At 45.6% G+C, this 17481-nt stretch overlaps 1 protein-coding gene across 3 annotated transcripts in view; it reads left to right on the top strand.

The window, feature by feature from the left end:
• Positions 1 to 11553, top strand: part of LOC119142726 (E3 ubiquitin-protein ligase rnf213-alpha-like) — a 66028-nt gene extending 54475 nt beyond the window's left edge. For all 3 annotated transcript variants that reach the window (XM_037375986.1, XM_037375987.1, XM_037375988.1), the window contains 11 exons: positions 92 to 183; positions 602 to 856; positions 1069 to 1195; positions 2167 to 2250; positions 2503 to 2671; positions 2805 to 3000; positions 5749 to 5826; positions 6359 to 6559; positions 6753 to 6842; positions 7241 to 7401; positions 8820 to 11553. In XM_037375986.1, coding sequence (XP_037231883.1) covers positions 92 to 183; positions 602 to 856; positions 1069 to 1195; positions 2167 to 2250; positions 2503 to 2671; positions 2805 to 3000; positions 5749 to 5826; positions 6359 to 6559; positions 6753 to 6842; positions 7241 to 7401; positions 8820 to 8988 — 1622 coding nt within the window. In that variant the 3' untranslated portion in view covers positions 8989 to 11553. The remainder of the gene's footprint in view (positions 1 to 91; positions 184 to 601; positions 857 to 1068; positions 1196 to 2166; positions 2251 to 2502; positions 2672 to 2804; positions 3001 to 5748; positions 5827 to 6358; positions 6560 to 6752; positions 6843 to 7240; positions 7402 to 8819) is intronic.
• The last annotated feature ends 5928 nt before the right edge of the window (positions 11554 to 17481 follow it).

Raw genomic sequence — 17481 nt, forward strand, 5'->3', positions numbered from 1 at the left:
TGGTGACTCTTATCCCATGACTGTAGCTGTTCTCTACAGATTCCAGTGTCTACTGGGTCAGGGTTCATATTTTGCTTTGCAATTCCTACAGGGCAAAACATGGCCTTCGATATTCTGCTTAGACAAGAAGACCGAAGGAAGTGGGAAACCTGCTTTAAAACACTGACTCAGCCATTCTTCCAGGTATGCGAGGGACTAGTCACTGTGTTTCCAGGGATCCCATATACTAACTATCACTTTGTTAGGTATCAACTGCAGAGCCCACACAGGCTCTGATGTGGTGTGATCCAATGAGCTAGGACATTCCCACATGCAATGAACAGGTTCATCACCTCTTTTTTGAGATGCTTTTTATATGTTGATGCAAATCCCCTTTAAAAAAAAAATATGGCTCTTTGCCTTGGAGGGCAAGAAAATACCCTTTTGTTTTCTTCTTGGGCAATTTTGTTCTTGTCCAAGCTTCATTTTTCATCATGAAGTTTTTGCTGTGTCTTCCCTTTCTTCAGAACGACCATTATCTTCCCTCGTGAGAAGACTTGTAAATTCTCCCAAACACTTTTGTAACAAAAAGCAGCTCCTAACAACCCTTCAAATTCCACAGGCCTGGGAGCAGAGCCTTACTTCTGTCAAACAGCAGAGGATAAGAGATCCTCAGGGCTCCAACCTGCTCCTACAAATAGCTTATGGTGAGATTCCTCCTTTTGAAGACCAGCCAAACCTTGGACTGATCGGCCTGTCCTACATGTGGAGATTTGAACAGAAGATGTCCATCCAAACCCTGATGCATCTCCTTCAGCAAGAACAACAAGAAGGCAAAGGAAATTGCTATCCTGTTCTTCTGGAGCTCATGTCTAAGGTGTGTTGTAGAAACATTCCTCCTTTTTCAAATCAGAGACAGGCACCATGTGGATTCACCATTGTTGGTGTCAGTGGGGCACTAAGGTGACTCATTTCCCTGGTTTTCCCAGCACAGTGCCCTTCTCCTGAATGCCACACAATGCCAGACACAATCCTGGTTCCTCATATAAGTGTGTGGATAGCAAAGTCATGTTGCATTTTCCCTTCCAGCTCCAAAACATCCAGTATGTTCAACACTTGCCTGACATTTTCAGTCTGCAGAAAGCTCTGATCCACTTCTTCCAGAACAGCCATGCTGGGGAAACATACTCAGTACAACAGTTTCTAGAACTTTCAGGTATGACATGGACATATTCTAATCCTAGTAAACTGGCCTCTACTACTCCTCAACACCCACATGCTCTGCTCTGATGTTATAGCAGGACCTGTGATTTCTGTTGCAAGCTGTGAGGGACCAGCAAACACAAGACTGCTCCAAAGGAAGATGAGCCAGAACCTAAGGGTGACCATAGCACAGACCAGGCAGCAATCAGGGTACAGTCCCACAGCATCAGGACAAGGCCAGGGTAGTGACAGAACCAGGTTCTGTCAACAGCCCAGTGATCATAGCACTAGGCAAGGAAATTAGTACAGAAGTCATCCTGAAGTCCAGTCAATAAGCTGTGAGACCAGGAGACAGGACTTCTTACAACTCAGGCACTGTTGTGAGCTTACATGTATCTCCTGGGCCCATGCAGAAGGGATGAGGTGGATTCCCCACATCAGGCTGCTCAGGGATAGTAAGGCCTGACACAAGTTCACAGTATGACTGTCAGTCATCTCCATCTTTATGGCCATCTTTGGGGTTTGAGGGAGAGGCTAGAGAACTCTGAGATACTGGAATGATCTCTGAAATATTGGAACGCATCTTGGGCAGATTGCCTCCCACCCTCATAGTAGGTATAGCCAGCAGGACTTGAGAAACTTGTAGATTTGTCCTGTTGTTTCACCCATGAATGGGCTACATACACGAGACAAGTTTTTAAGACTGTAGGCAGGTATATTAGCGTGGTGTACATGAACTGGCATTCGGTACCCCCTGGATGCCAGGTATGGTATAAATGGTATAATATGAGCTAGAAAAAAAGTAACTCTGGTTAAGCTTGGAGCCACAGCTGTGAATGGCAACCAACGCGCAGCCTAACACAGTTTACTGATCAGCTGTACACTATAAGCTATATCTTTCAGGGAAACTAAACCTTTTTCAGTTGTTTTCTCTTGGGAGCATGCATTGACACTGCTGTTTTTCTCCCCGCTCTGTGCCTGAAGAGGACCAGCGTTCAACTTTTTGCCGAGCTATAGGGACCATCCAGAAAGTCTGGAGCAATATCAGAATGAAACCACTGTGCTCAGGTATTTTGACTTCCCAGGTATTGTTACTTCCCTTTTCTAAGCCATTGATCAAGGCTGGAATCCATGCCAGTTGCTGAGCTCACTTTATTTTGACCCTCTAGCTGAAAACAAATCTAAAAGCCTTCCAAAACGACAAAACCTAATATAAAAAACCTCAAAAAGCTTTTAACAAAGTCTAGCCAGAGTTTTCCCCTGGGAAGAATTCTTCCTAACACCACATTAGCAGAAGAGAAACCCTCCATTTTGTTACAGATGTCAGAGTCCCCCTGGACCTCTTGCCAAAGGACATCAATGCCAGCACTGCTGTCCTGAAACTCCTCCCAACTCCCCTTTCTGTCGGTCACCTTGTGACAAGCCTTCTCATACAGCTCCAGAACAGTTGTGTGGACACAGCTACACAGATCACAAAGGAAAAGCAACGGTACATTTCAAACCATTTCTCTGGAGCAATTCAGGACTTGTCTAGAGCTGCACGTGTCACTGACTGCAAAGTGGCATGAGGTAAGAAACAACCTGCTATCCTTAACAGCAAAGGGTAACTTCTTCTCTCCCAGGACCATCTCTGCAGAAGAAGTGAAACCATCTTCAGTGCTGAAGATAACTGAGAATGATCTGATCATTGCAACACTGGCCAACTCCCAGTATGTGATAGATGAAAATGGCACCAAGACAACTCATTTTGACTTCCAGGCATTGCAGCGGCAAGTGATCCAACGTTTTATCAGTGGGAAACCTATCATCAAAGCTCAGGTGAGTTTAGCACGATGCCCTTTCAGCACAAGCCAAATTGCAGTGCTCCAGGCCAGCAGAGGGTGTAGGATTTTACTTCCAGCACCTAGTACTCCCCTCTCCAGAGCTGGAGCAAACACAAATTAAGGTGCTTGCACCTTTGGCAGCCCACCACTCCACATCTATCTGCATTCCATGGATTTTAACAGTTGTGTGGTCAAAAAACATTCTGTGCTCAGCAAATCTTGGTGCTATGAAAGGCACTGTGAGCTTTTCTATTCAAAGCCTGCAGGGGAGGTTGGCCTGGATTTTCTTATAAACAAGGAGTCAGATACAGTCTAAAAAGACTCAAGAGAGTTGAGTTCCTGGGCATAGTATAGGGCTGGAGTCTAATGTGAGTCTCTGAACTGTATTGGAGAAGCCAGCCTTCTTCCGTGCTATTCATCTTCACTTATCCACATTAGCCTTTGGCTTTTCTCTGGAAGCTCTCAAGGGACAAGAACTGCAAATAATTATTCCCATCTGAAAAGGTGGGCCAGAGATACGTACCTCAAAAATTAAGGCTTGCAAGACAGCAATCTATTTAGGTACCTAAGTCCTTTCAGCCCCTTAAAAAACTTCCCATAACTCTCAGGCAGTTATGTAAACTTCACCTGAGGTTCTCCTATGACTGCTGGTTGCCCCAGCTATTTCCTATGTCAGAGGAAGCGCCTACTGGGTGTTTGGATGTGTGAAATGTGAAAATCTGGCCACAAGAAAGTGGGAAAAAGGGATTCAAGGGCATTATAACATGGCTGTCACATAGTCGTTCAGGTCTACATCCTTGTCCAGAAATAGAGTAAGATAAGCAGAGCAACTGACATACAGTCACACAGAAACTGAAATAGTTTGGCTGGAGGGACCTCGGGATGTTTCTGGTCCAATTGTTTTCTCCAAATAAGGCTAACTTCAAAGCAAAAGCAGATTGCTCAGGGTGTTGTACAGTTGGATTTTGGAAATCTCCAAAGACAGAAATTCACCACCTCTCTACCCCTCTGTTCTGATGTTTTAACGTCCTCACCGTGAAAATGTATTCTGCATGCTTAAGTAGGAGATCCCTGGCTGCCCCTTGTCCTTATTGTCTTCACTGCAATCCCTCTTTTAGTAGTGGATAAGCAACTAGCATCTCCCCATAAAGTTCTGTTTTACAGGGTGAACAATCCCCTGCATTCTGTTCTGCAGCCCCTCAATCATCTTTTTTGTCTCTGCTGGACTCACTTCAATTTTTCAATTACTTTTGTACTGAAGAATCGCAAATTTGAAACAGTACTCAAGCATAATCTGGTAGATGATGAATAGATCGGAAAAATCATTTCTTTTGTCCTGCTGGCCACACTCCTGCTAATATAGCCTGCTGGGCACGTGACTTTTTTCACCATAAATGCACACTGCTGACTCCTGTTCAACCTGTCCACCAGGACACACAGGTCTTTTCTGCAAAGCTGCTCCAGAGCTGGTCTGCTCTCAGCCTGTGCTGTTGCATATGATTGTTCCATCCCAGATGCAGGATTTTGCATTTGTCTTTGTTGAACTTCATGAGGTTCCTGTTGGCCCATTTCTCCAGCATGTTGAGAACCCTCTAAATGGCAGCCATGCCCTCTAGCATATCAGCCCCTTTCCTCAATTTGGTATCATCCACAAACTTGCTGAAATGTCATGTCAGTTATTGCTGAAGTATCTTAACAACATCAGCCAGCTCCCTCAGCACCATTGGATGCATTTGTCTGGTTCCATGGGCCTGTGTATATCCAGCTACACTGGTTCTGGCTGAGATGGAGTTAATTTTCATCATAGCTGCTCATATGGTGCTGTGTTTTAGATTTGTGACCAAAACGTGCTGATAACACACCAATGATTCAACTATCGCTGAGCTGTATTTGCACAGCATCAAAGGCCTTCTCCATTTCTCATTCTGCTCCCCCTCAGTGAATAGATTGGAGATGTGCAAAAAGGTTGGGAGGGGCCACAGCCAGGCAGATGACCCAAACTAACCAAAGAGATATTCTATGACAAATAACATCATGCTCAGCAATAAAATGGAGACAAAGTGGTTTTAGGGAGGTTCATCAGTCTGCCCATGGGAGGTGGTGAGCGATTTCCTTTAATATAACTTGTTTCTCACTTTTATTTTTATTTTCCTTTTTTGCTGTCCCACTGGGGGTAAGGAAAGGAGGGAAGTGAGTGAGGAGCTCTGTGGTACTTGGATGCCACAACAGCAACTTATCTCTGTAGTCCCTAATTTGTTCCTCTTTTTTTTGTGACATGCCTTTAAACTTTGCCATTAAACACAGAGGGCTGAAAGCAGACATTTAAAGTAAAAAACAAGGCAAAGGAAGCACCAAGTATCTCAATGAGTACCTTTTCCATGCCCTTTGTCAGTAGGTCCCGTTCCTTGTTGAGCAGTGGACCTAGTTTTTATCTGGTTTTCCTTTTGCTAATGACATAGTGATGTAGAAGCCGTTCTTGGTGGCCTTCACATCCCTCAGCAATTTCAGCTCCCGATGAGCTTTGTCTTTCCTAACTCCACCCTTGCATGCCCAAGTAGTGTCTCTATATTCCACTTGGGTAGCCCCTCCCTGCTTTTGCCTCCACTATACCTCCTATGCTAGGCTATCGCTGCCACTGGCCCTGCAGCCCAAGGCATGGGTAGCTGTGTCCTACTGCATGGTCACAAGTTTCCAGTTTGGCCTGTGCCAAGTGATACTTCAAAGCCATTCATTTGCTTTCCAGACCGCTCCATCCTTTGCACTGAACAGCATGAAGACTCTGCAGCACACAAAAATGAAAGTGAGAGAACAGCTGGCACAGGTACAAAAAGAGCTTACAATTTTTTCCATCCAAGCTTTCCTCTGCCTTGTAATACTTATTAATAAGCCACCCCAAGGGACAGAGATCTCAACAAAGAATATGGCACCTGCAGGATGTGTAAAAAGGTCTGAGTCCGAACCAGACAGATGGCTGGAGCCTCATAAGGAGCCAATTTTCTTTGCTGGCTCTGAAGGGAATCCAGGCAGCTCAGGTGGAGTTATCTGTACAAGTGTCTAAACCAAAGGGATATGGTGACCACAGCACACCATGCACTGGCATGGTGGATCAGTACAAGTACCAGCTTCAAGGTTATTGTTCCTGCTTACAACTACGCTGGGGAACCCATGTCCTTGTACAGCCTGTGTCTTTCCCACGTAAACACTGGACATCACCCAGGTGTACCTAACTCTCCCTTTGATAAGAGGGCAGAACTGGTACCAAAGTTTATACCGTCACTTTGCTGTACAGACACACTTGTTGGACCCTGACTTCACGTGTCAGAGTCACAGTCTGGCTATATTTCTCCTGATAGGAATCTCTAAGTGTGAACCAGCTGAAACAGATCATGGAAGAAGCCCGATCAGTGAATGCTATTTCCCAAACACTTGCCACCTTAAAAGTGGCTGCCGAGTTCCTGGCCGTGACCGGTGAGGACCCAAAGCGTCAGTTGTCTGAGTATGTAAAAAATGAGCTGAAGATGGATGCAGGTGTAGAACAGTTCAGAGACATGCCGGTAAGCAAGGCGCTTTGCTTGTACTGAATCAGAAACTGGATTAATGTTTCCAACCTTCATACCCTCCCCTAAGAATTAAGACACCACCTTTTAAGTCACTTTTTTGTGAGCTAACCCAGAACATGGCCAATGGAGGCTTTCTGACAAGCAGGAACTGGTTGACTAGTTGTCCATCTGTTTTCTCCTCCTCCAGGTGGTACTGAACACTCAGCTGAAGCACATCCTGTCTCTGTGGCAGACATTGTCAGCAAAGAGATCTGTGCTGTTGGTGCAGATGAATCAGGTGAAAGAGAGAGCTCAGTTCACAAAACTGTCCACAAGAGCTAGGGGAAGGGAGAAAAATTTTTACAAAGTTGATTTTCTGTGGAAAACTTTGGAAATGGGTAGGAAAATAACAGGAATATTTTGTGGGTTTTGTATCTTTCCATTCAGCAGTCTTATGTGACTTACATTACATAAGACCCTTGGAAAACGGTGGCCCACAAGATTCTGTGCTAGAAGCAGTGGTACTTTCTGGCATGGGTCACATCAGCAGCCGGTGCTGTGGTCTCTGGTGTCCCTGGCATAAGAGTCAGGAACAAAGAGGGTTCCAGTTCCACCTCTTCCATCAGTTGTAGCCCCGAGATGGTCTTTGCAGGGAGTCCCTGGCCATCGTCTTGCTGATGTTGTCTGTCATTGCAGAATCCCTTCTGCCTGGTTCCTGAGCAGTACCATGAGGAGTTGAGTGCAGAGATGGAGAAGGCTCTGACTACTGCACTCTCGACAGTGAACCTGGACTTGTTCCTCATTGAGCTCCATGAGATGATCGCTGTGTCTCTGGATAGCTTTAATCCACAGTGGGAGTAAGAGCAGATTTTTCTTGGTTTGTTCCTGAGGTAGATACCAACTCCTTAGACCCAGATGAAAGGTGTCTTGAAGTCCTTTTTAAGGTGGACTCTTGAAACTTGCCGGAGGGAAGGGCCATGCCTTCCAAAAGTGGGAGTTACTGCAGCTGTGATGAGCATCATCAGGTTTTTTTGTGATGCCCAAGTAAAGAGAACAATGCAAATGTAAAATTACAAGAGCAAATAATACAAAAACAAACAAACAAAAAAAAAGAGCAAAGAATGTAAAGAGTAAAATACATCAGAAACCCCAGTACTTTCAATTCATCTGGCATGTCATGGGGAAGCAAAAGAACCACTAAAAATCATATGGTCATGGAGACTGAGGTTGGGGGTGCCCTCTGGAAGTCTATAGTCTACCCTTTTGATTCAGGAAGGTCTGAGTTCAAAGCTACAGCAGACTGTTCAAGGACTTGTCCAGTTGTGTCATTGTGTCCTCTGCATTGTCCCAGGGCTGCATCACCCATGTGAAGAATATTTATTTTATTTTATTTTTGCATTTAGTGGGGATTTCCACTGTTGTATATTGTGTTTGTTAATTCCTGTCTTTTCACTGGGCAGTTCAAGAAGAGTCTGGCTTAATCTTCTTGCAACCTTCCCACTACATTCTTAAAGATGCATTTAGAGTTTCCCTTTACCTTCTCTGAAGACTGAATAACCCAGTTCTCTACCTTCTCTTCATATGTTCTGTGCTCCAGACCTCTAATCATACTGGTTGCACTCCGCTGAACTCACTTTAAAAGATCAATGTTTTTCTTGCACTTGGAGCACAATATCAGGCACAATCCTCCAGATGGGATTTCACAGAAGAGAAAAATTAACCGACTAGCTACATTCTTGTTCATACAGTTCAGTGTGTGTTTGGCCTGGGGAGAAAAAAAAAGAGGGATCATGTAAGGGAACAAAAAAGGTGCCCCCTATACAAGACCACTGAGAAACCCTAATGTGAGCATATGGCCACACCACCTCCCTTTCCCTGTTTCTTGCATGAGGAAGGTTTCCCAATGCCACAGTGACAGCATGACAGACCCCGTGAAGGAGGGAGCTGGGCATATATCTCGATGAGTGCAGATAGGTTTGGCATGCTGTGTTATACCTGAGATGGGAGAGGCAGTCAGTGAAGCCAAGAGAGCTCAGCTTTGAGGAGGCCACAGCCTATGGGTTCTGTTGACAATGTTGACCAACAGTTGCCCACATTGTTGTCTGATACCACTGGAGATATCCCAGAGAACACTGCCCAGGTTCCAGCTGCAAGGCCGTCTTAGGTGTACCAGTGCAGAATGGCATTGACTGCTGGCATTGCCTGCCACAGTCAGGGCATTTGGAAACCCAGCAGTCTTTCAGACACTTAAAATTATAATCTGTCTCACCCACAGGCTAAAAGAAACTTTCAGATTGTTCCTGGAAGACAGGCAAGATGATGACTCCATTGCAAACCTGACAGGCACTTTGAGTCCAAACCTGCTACTGAAGGATGTTGTTTCCGTCTGGAAGACAGCTGTGAGGACCAGCAAACTTCATAGCTCTATTTACATCCAGGAATGACCAACCTAACTCTGGCAAACTCCTCCAGGAATTTACTCACCTGCAGCTTCTCCAACCCAGTTTTCAGCACCCTGAGTGCCTTAATTGTCCTGACAGACCTCATGCAGGATTTCCACCCACACACCCACTGTCCACTGGTCCAGGAGCTCTACTTAATCTCAGCCCTGGGCCTTCCGTCCCCTCCTCAGCTATGTTGTAGGTGCACTGTTGTCCAGCCTTGACAATCCTGATTTGCTCCCTAGTCTTCCTGCATTGACCTTGGACCTGTCTCATCACCTCACCTTGTTTGGTGATCACTGGGCAGTCAATAGAATCTGGTTCTGCCCATGTTCTGTGGAACTGTGCCAGGTTGGTGGGGACACTGTCCTGCTTCTGCCTGGGTCACCCTCTTCTCCCAGCTCACTTTCCTGTGTGGGACAGCCCCACGCCTGCTGCTCCCTGACAAAAATTTCCCCATAAACCATTCAGTTTGTTGTCAATTTATTGCATTTAAGTTTCAGAGCAGGTTACCAAAAAAAAACCCAATCAACTGGAAAGGGGTAGGGAAAGGGAATCTCATTTTAATGCTTAGTACTGTGTTTGTGCTTTTTCCTAATAGCTTTGATAGCATATTCAAGGCAGCAAAAGCAATGTAAGCAAAAATACACCTAGAAATAAAAGGAAAAGCGAGAAACCTACAGCAGCTGCAGCACTGCAGAATGGATCAGCAGTGGTACAACCACAGTAACGATGCACTTCACAGCTGTGGTGAAGAGCCATATTTTATATGCATATCTGGGGACTCTTCACTTTGAAAGAGATTATGTCACCCTTTCAGCTGGCCCAGATCAGGTCTTCAGGTCATCCTGACCTAGTAGTACATGTTGTGCTTCCTTATTGGTCCCAACTGTGTTTTCTTTGGTATCCCCAAAATTAATCCCAGTTCCCAAGACTGAATTCCTCTGGTGATGAGTGATTGACAGTTGGTGAGTAATTTATAGTCCTGGGGCTATGAATATCATCTTGTGCCTGTATTTTCAAGGCCTCTGCTCTTACCCTATGTCTGTACTCCTCTTTGCATTTTTATTTTAGGGTCATACATATTTTATTCTGCATATAGTAACTACTTTTTACTAGTGTTAGTCACTATATATGTGTGTGTGTATATATATATACACAAAAATATAGATGTGTATGTATATATGCATGCATATGTTTATATATATAAATAGATATACACATGTGCACACACAAAAACTATTGCCATGGTAGAACACACAACCGTACAGCACAGGCTGTAAAGCTCAGACAAGTTTAGGTGCTATAAGCTCATGGAGCAAGGAAAGGACAGGTCCTTCTACTGGTGCAAAGCAAAACCTGGGCTTCCACTTCTTCCCTCTGCAACTTAGCATTTGAGCAGCAAAATGTAGAATAACTGGCTCATCTCCTTTCACGAAGCCAGTGGAGGATGACACAGGGACATGAGCCAGGCTTCTGTGGATATAAACAAGCTGGGCTCTCCCACAGTGATGTCTTCTTGGAGTAGCTCTGTAGAGACTTGGATGTGAGGTCTGCTATAGGTCTAGGGATTGAGAGCCAGGGGCCCTGCTCCAGGCTCCAAAAACTGGCCAAGACCTCTGATGGGAACTGGAAGCCTGTTGAAAACTGTTCCAGTACAGAGATAGGATGTAAGAACAAAATGCACAAATATCGTTGTTGTGGTATGCAAACTGTGCACCTGAGATGAGAAACAGATTTTGCTTAATCAGCATAGGTAGGTAAGGCTAAAACGCAGTAATTCTGCCCCCAAAAAAACATAAAATGTAAATCAAATGCTACCAGTGTGGACCGCACAGTCAGAAGGGAGTATTGTAACGTAAGATATCCTTCATCTAAAGAATTGTATCGGTAATACCATAATAGGCCTAAAATGGCCAAGTGACAGTGTCAGAAACCCTGGATTTGTGTATGAATGTAGCAGAGTTGAGACTAATGACTGATTAAGCTTAGACCGTTTATTTGGGAGGAGTCAGAAGGGCAAAAAAGAGGTGCAAGGGAGGCAAAAATGTGGATTCAGGAAAAGGGCAAAAGGGAAAAAAGGGGCAATGAGGTTTAAGATTGGGTAGAGAATAAAGAAGGGTGAGAAGCTTCTGATGGAAGGAGTGCAGATGCTGAAGCTGAGCTGTGGACCCAACACCACTGGAGATGCTGGAGGGAACCCCCCTTGGAGAACATGCTGGTCTCTCCACCAGGCTGGTCCACAAGACTTGGTGTGAGAGGGTGCAGTAAAGATGCATAAACTTATAAGGAAGGATAGACTTGTTACCTAAATGCAGGCAGAAAGGCAATAGACTTGCAGGTTAAAAAGTGCTTGATTTGTAAGATTTCTTGGGAGTAACATAATTATGTATCTGTACTAATACTAATAATAAGCAATAGGTTAATCACTCTGTATTACTTGCAGTGACACAAATGTGAATTATGCTACTAAAAAGGGGCGCATTTATAAGGTAGTTAAGGTATTAAAAGATTTGTAGATGTGTGTTTTGCTTAATTAATAAACATCATTACCATCTCAGTCCACTACCTCACAAGCCTCCAATTGAAAGGACAAAAGTTGGGCTTAGAGAGTAGCTGCTTTTCCACCCTTGGGAAGAACAGAAGACAAGGAAATGTGATTGAGACACACAGTGGACCTTCTTTCAGCAAAAAAGGGCTTTTAATAGGTCTAAGGAAGTTTAAACCCTTCACAGGGATTTCTAAGGGCCTATGGCCACAGATATCCTGTGGCATAGCGGAGCAAACAGGGGTGATAGGAGCTGCTCATCACTGAGATGTGATGGGGAGAGATGGGGAGAGAGGATGTCCCCATTTCTGAAAAAGGCCGTAGTAGGGCCATGCCTGCCCCTCTGCCTTTTTCTTCAACACAAAAGGTTTGGAGTGGAGAGCACAGCGGGTGGTGGGGAAGCCAGTATTTGGACTGAAGTGCTCCCCAGACTATGTCTTTGGTATTTGGCCAGCCATTTCACCCTCTGCTTGAATGGGAAACTCCTTTTCCATTCCCTTCCAGCACAAGGTCTCCCACATTGGCCAGAATTTCCTTGGATGAACCTTGGTGAAGACAAAGACTGACCATACCACATAACGTTGCCCAGACAGCAAGCTGATGGCATCTCCATCCTTGGAGTCATTGAATCCTCCGTTGGCCATGGCCAGTTGCAAGCCACACTCAGCTGTTGGAGGCCATCAGGGCAACCTGGGATGGGGCTGAGTTCTTCACCTTCATCCATCCATCCATCCATGGCTTTATGCAGAGCTGCCACAGATCCCTGAAGTGCTGCAAGTACTGCAGGGTGCAGGTCAAGGTGTGCCAGGACAAAATGACAGACTGGGAAACAGATGAGCCTTGGCCACCACCTATTTCAAGGCCTTTCTTTGCAGCCAGGTGTGGGTTGAGGAGGAAGAGGAAGAAGAGGGAAGGATGGAAATTTATATCATCTGTCAGAATCCACTCAAGAGGAAACTAAATTCTTCCGATCTCACCCTAGGTAGACAAGCTTGGTTTTACCAATACATCAAAACTTCCAATTTTCACTTTGTGACACATTCACAGCAAAACAAAAAGCCATAAATCACAGAGCAGTGGGATGATTGATTTAACTTAATAAAGACAAACAGTAGGAGGAGAAAGTAAATCATACAGATGGGCTTGATTTATGGCTACAAAAGTGATGTACCAGCCTATATACACAGATGAAACTGTCTCCAGCAGTAGCTGGGGATGTAAACCTCTGTCTGCAATCCCAGTCATCGCCTTCTTATCCCCTTGGGGCCAATGGCCTGAGCCCAAGGCCCCAAAGCCCAGCTCTGACACAGCCCTCCTGGCTGTGCAGCTGCAGCTCAGGCTGCTGCGGGTGTTGCGCATTTGTCAGGAGGAGCCATGAGACATGGGTAGAGCGCAGCCAGGAAAGGGGACACGGTGACACCACAGGCACAGAGGTAGCGTGGTTGAGGTGGCATCACTACCAGCTCAAGCGTTCATAAGAAAAACCCATCGTGGGAAGGTATAAAACCCTGAAGAAGCTAAGAGGGACCTGAAATAAGGAAACTCATCACCACTGAGGATGTGCCCTGGGGCTGCAGAGACCAACTCTTCTCGCTCCGAGGTGGTGCCTGTGCAGCTGGCAAAGGCGCCGGTGCTGTACGGGGGCAGTGAGCTGCCTGTGCTCGGCTGGGCAGCTCGTTAAGCCCCGGCTATCCTGTGTGTGTAGCCAGCAAATACTAGCGTTGTGCTTTGGAGCTGTGTGTGTCCTTGCAGCACCTCCTTGCACATGCTGAAGGGTGCCCAAACAGAGTGACCCTGGGGGGAGGCTCAGATCTCACTGGGGCTCCTGTACTAAGCACCACAAGCGAGACACAGATGAAGACTGCTTGCAGGGGGGAAGACAGACTCTCGTCTTTTGGCATGCTGTGTTATACATACACGTATACGTATACGTATGCGTACGCGTACGCATACACATACACATACACATACACATACACATACACATATACATATACATATACATATACATATACATATACATATACATATACATATACATATACATATACATATACATATACATATACATATACATATACATATACATATACATATACATCAAAAAGTGACATTTAGGATCTGGGTCACGCAGTATGAGCCCAGCCATGGCAGCCGGTTAACTGCACAGGCAAAAGTGTCCCGGGGGAGGCAAGAAAAGCATTTACAGTCTGCTAGGAGCGCACCAAAGTCAAGACTTATTAATGTTGCTGGCTATGGGCTTTGTGGAAAGTTGCAGCTACATTGACTAGTCCACTAAAATGGTAAAGTGAGGACCTGGAGAGAAAATTGCAGGTCTAGAAAAGGGGAAAATGGAATTAAAATAGGGAACTGAATTGCTGAAGGAACTGAGGCAGAAACACGTGTGCCTCTGCAGCAAAGATCCTGCCATCCACACCGGTGTGGGGTGAGGCCAGGCAGGATGGGATGGAGCTTACAAGAGCTAACACAGCAGAAACTTGAGACCAGCATCCAGATCAGCAACAAGCACCCGTGAGGACAATGGCAAGAGAGACTCAGCATTTGCCAGAGGATGACTGAGTGTTTGGAAGAGCCATGCAGCAGCAGGCTGTGGCTGCGACCCTCTGAGAGGGATTCCTGGGTGAGACATTGATCCCTGGGCCAGGGAAGGGGGCTGTGTGGTCTGATCACAGGCTGGATCTTGAGGAGCCACCAGGTTACTCCCCTCCTCTCTGACTGTTCCTCAGCAAAGTGCTGGACCCCTGACCCCTCTCATGTCCCCTGTCACCACTGGCACACAGCTGCTGGTGAAGGGATACAGGAGCAAGCTTGAGACAAGCTGAGTCAAGGCCTGGAACGAGCCAGAGCTATATGATGGTTGCTAGGACCCTGTGTAGATACTGCTGTACAGTGGTAGTGGGACTTGCAGGAGCCCCACAAACAGCCATGAGTGATGATAACCCCACCGCAGCATCATCCAACCTCAACCCAGCATCAGCAGCACTGGAGGAAGAAGCTGGGGGAGAACACCAGGCCATCTGCAGAGGACTGTAGAGGTATTGCTGCTTTCCCTAACCGTGGTGCAGCTGCTCAGTTTGGAATAAAAGAGAGCTGAGGAAGGACCAGAGGCGGGTGTTTTTTTTAATCAAGAAAGCAGGTACTGAATACAGGTTCAGATTTCACGCAGGAGGGACGAAGACAGCAACCTAATGCTGAGGTTCAAAATTAAACCTGCAATGACGGATGGATAGGTACCAGCTGCTAGGGCAATTACTGAACCCGTAAATCAACATCATTTGACTCAGCTCTAGCTGAAGAGGAAAGTCATTCAGGCAGAACAATTTTACCAGGCACAGATAGAAAATGTAAAGAGAAAGAAGGTCTGTGAAACACTCTAAGTAGTAACATTTGCTACTAATTGTCTGCTCCATGGAAAACAAAGTTAATGGAGAAAAGCCAGTATTTCAAAGCTGAGGCAAAGGCCAGTGACACCAGAGACAGAGGTGGACGAGGGATTTTCACAGGTCAAAAAGCTGAGGACTGAAGGAGAAAACATAAATGCTCAGAGAGGGTCACCTTTCAGCGCCTTTTAAGAACAAACTGAATTAACTAAACAACAAGAGCTGTAAAAGGAACAAACAGTAAGGCCTGACCCAGACAGACCCAATTCTGCACATTAGGGGTGCCCACCTCCTAAAAACCTCCAGCTGGTCCTGCCCAGAGCTATCCAAACTTTACAGGGGGCAAGCAGCAACTAGAGCGCTGATCTCAACAAAGCGAATACACATAGTCCTAAAGAGCTAACAGGTGTAGGAGCCTCAGCTGGCTCAATGCAAGATGCCCTTGGGGAGCCCAGAGTGCCACCAAGCAAAGCAGCCGTGACCTATATGGGACATGAAGTAGAAACACAGATTTTAGGACTGTTTCATATGTTTTATGAACACAGCCGTGACCTATATTGGACATGAAGTAGAAACACAGATTTTAGGACTGTTTCAGATGGTGCAGCCAGTGCTTTAGGGATCCTAATGCTCTGGCAACCTGCCCTGTGTGTGTTATGGTAAATGTGGAGTTCTTGGAAAACAGCCAAACTTCAGTTGCACATTCTGTACATGGTATTTTGATCTATGGACCCTCTTGTGCAACCATGACAGCAAATAAAGAGCTAGTTCTGCAGGTGAGGAAACTGCGTTTCAGTTTAGGTGACCAAAGATCCAACTAGTACAGTGAGAACTTAAAGAGCTGGGCATAATTTTAGCTCAAGAGGTCACTGATAAACAACAGGTGGAATTCATTGAAATACACACACGCAGCCCAACACGCCCAAATTGTATCAGGATTATGGACCTTGCAAAGAATATTTAGCTTTCCAGAAGTTTTATTCCAACGTTAGCAGGCAAAAGCTGGATGCTGACCATGTCCCTCAAGGAGAAGAGATGGTGACCATGGGGCCCAGACCAGGCACGGCACCAAGGCAGCTGAAGGAAGATTTTGCTCAGGTTCCTGCGCTGGCACACCCCAGCATAGGAGACCCGTTGCATATTCAGTAGCCCATCACTGGCAAGGTGGGGGCAGCCTTGATGCAAAAGGAAAAACTATGTGCAGGGCAAGAGCTCTGACAGCCCTGCAGCCAGCTCTCGCACTCTGTGGAGGAACATGTACGAGCCAGGGGACAAAGGGAAGTCACCCCCGGCACAGACCTAGCAAATGCACAGCGCCAGGAGAGCTCACAACAGCAGGTAGCAAACCACAGCTAGTGCTGCAGACAGCAGCCCTAACAAATCAGGGAAAACACTGCAGCTATTTGGGTAAGCATAAAAACATACACAAAAATGAAAGCACTCCTCCACTCAGTTCAAGCAGCTGAAACTCGGGCTGCTAAAGAAATACTACAAAATGAGGACTGAGAGAAACTACTTTTTTCATGGATTTGACAAGCTGTCTGACTACCAACATGGGAAAACAAAGGGTCATGTTCAGGACAGTTACATGTTACCCTCTGGGAACAAGTGGCCCAAACCCTAAGGAAAATAAATGGTGATAAACAAGTAATACAAGTGAAAGCCCACCAAAAATCAGATAGAAAAAGGGGACTCAGGTAACAAAGTGGATGCTCTAGCAAAGGCTGCAGCCCTAAGAGCCGTGGAGTACACAGAGACAGAGCAGCTGCTCTAATATGGAACAACATTTTAGGAGTCAAGCAATGATTTCACATAAAAGGGCATTCCCAAAGCTCTGACTCAATGGGCAGAGTGAACTGAATATTCAAGCAAGACTTTGGAAAGATGGCCAGCGGCATAGGAAAAGACTGAGATAAAAAACTTCCAGTTACTCTAATAGTGTATTTTCTGTCCCTGTCATACATGGATCTTCTCACATGGCAATGACTGGCCAAGAAATAAGACACTCAGTCCCAGTGCGTTGATAATGAAGTACCAGATGATTATCAGATAAAAATATTAAGTATTCAAGAGCTCCATATTCAAATAAAACAAATTGTAAAAATAAAAATAATCTTTAAAAAATCAAAAGATAGCTATCCAGCTAGGGTGCAACTTAAAAAAAAAAAAGGGGGGGGGGGATAGGAAAGGTGGCAGTCTTGGGAAACCACAGAACTACAACGAGTGCAATGCAGGAGGGCAGGCTGTGTGCCAGTGTTTCAGTGAATCCCCACAGGGGCTTTCCCAGAAAGGGCAAGATCCAGTTGTAACCATGGAAATTGTCAGCCCTACAGTGTAGCACACAGAAATACCAAACATTGCAAGGAGCAAACCTATCTTGGAAAAAAAGATTTCATCAATCCTAGTTCAAGCTTTGGGAAAAGGCACTCAAAAACATAATAACCACCTTGATGAGTTTTGTTGGGTAGTGTTACAGGGTGGTCCACCGTGGGACAAGAACTCAAAGGGAAACAGCTCAGCTTACTGATATTGCTGTTGGCTCCAGTA

Source organism: Falco rusticolus, chromosome 2, assembly GCF_015220075.1.
Source record: "Falco rusticolus isolate bFalRus1 chromosome 2, bFalRus1.pri, whole genome shotgun sequence".
NCBI classification, from domain to species: Eukaryota; Metazoa; Chordata; class Aves; order Falconiformes; family Falconidae; genus Falco; species Falco rusticolus.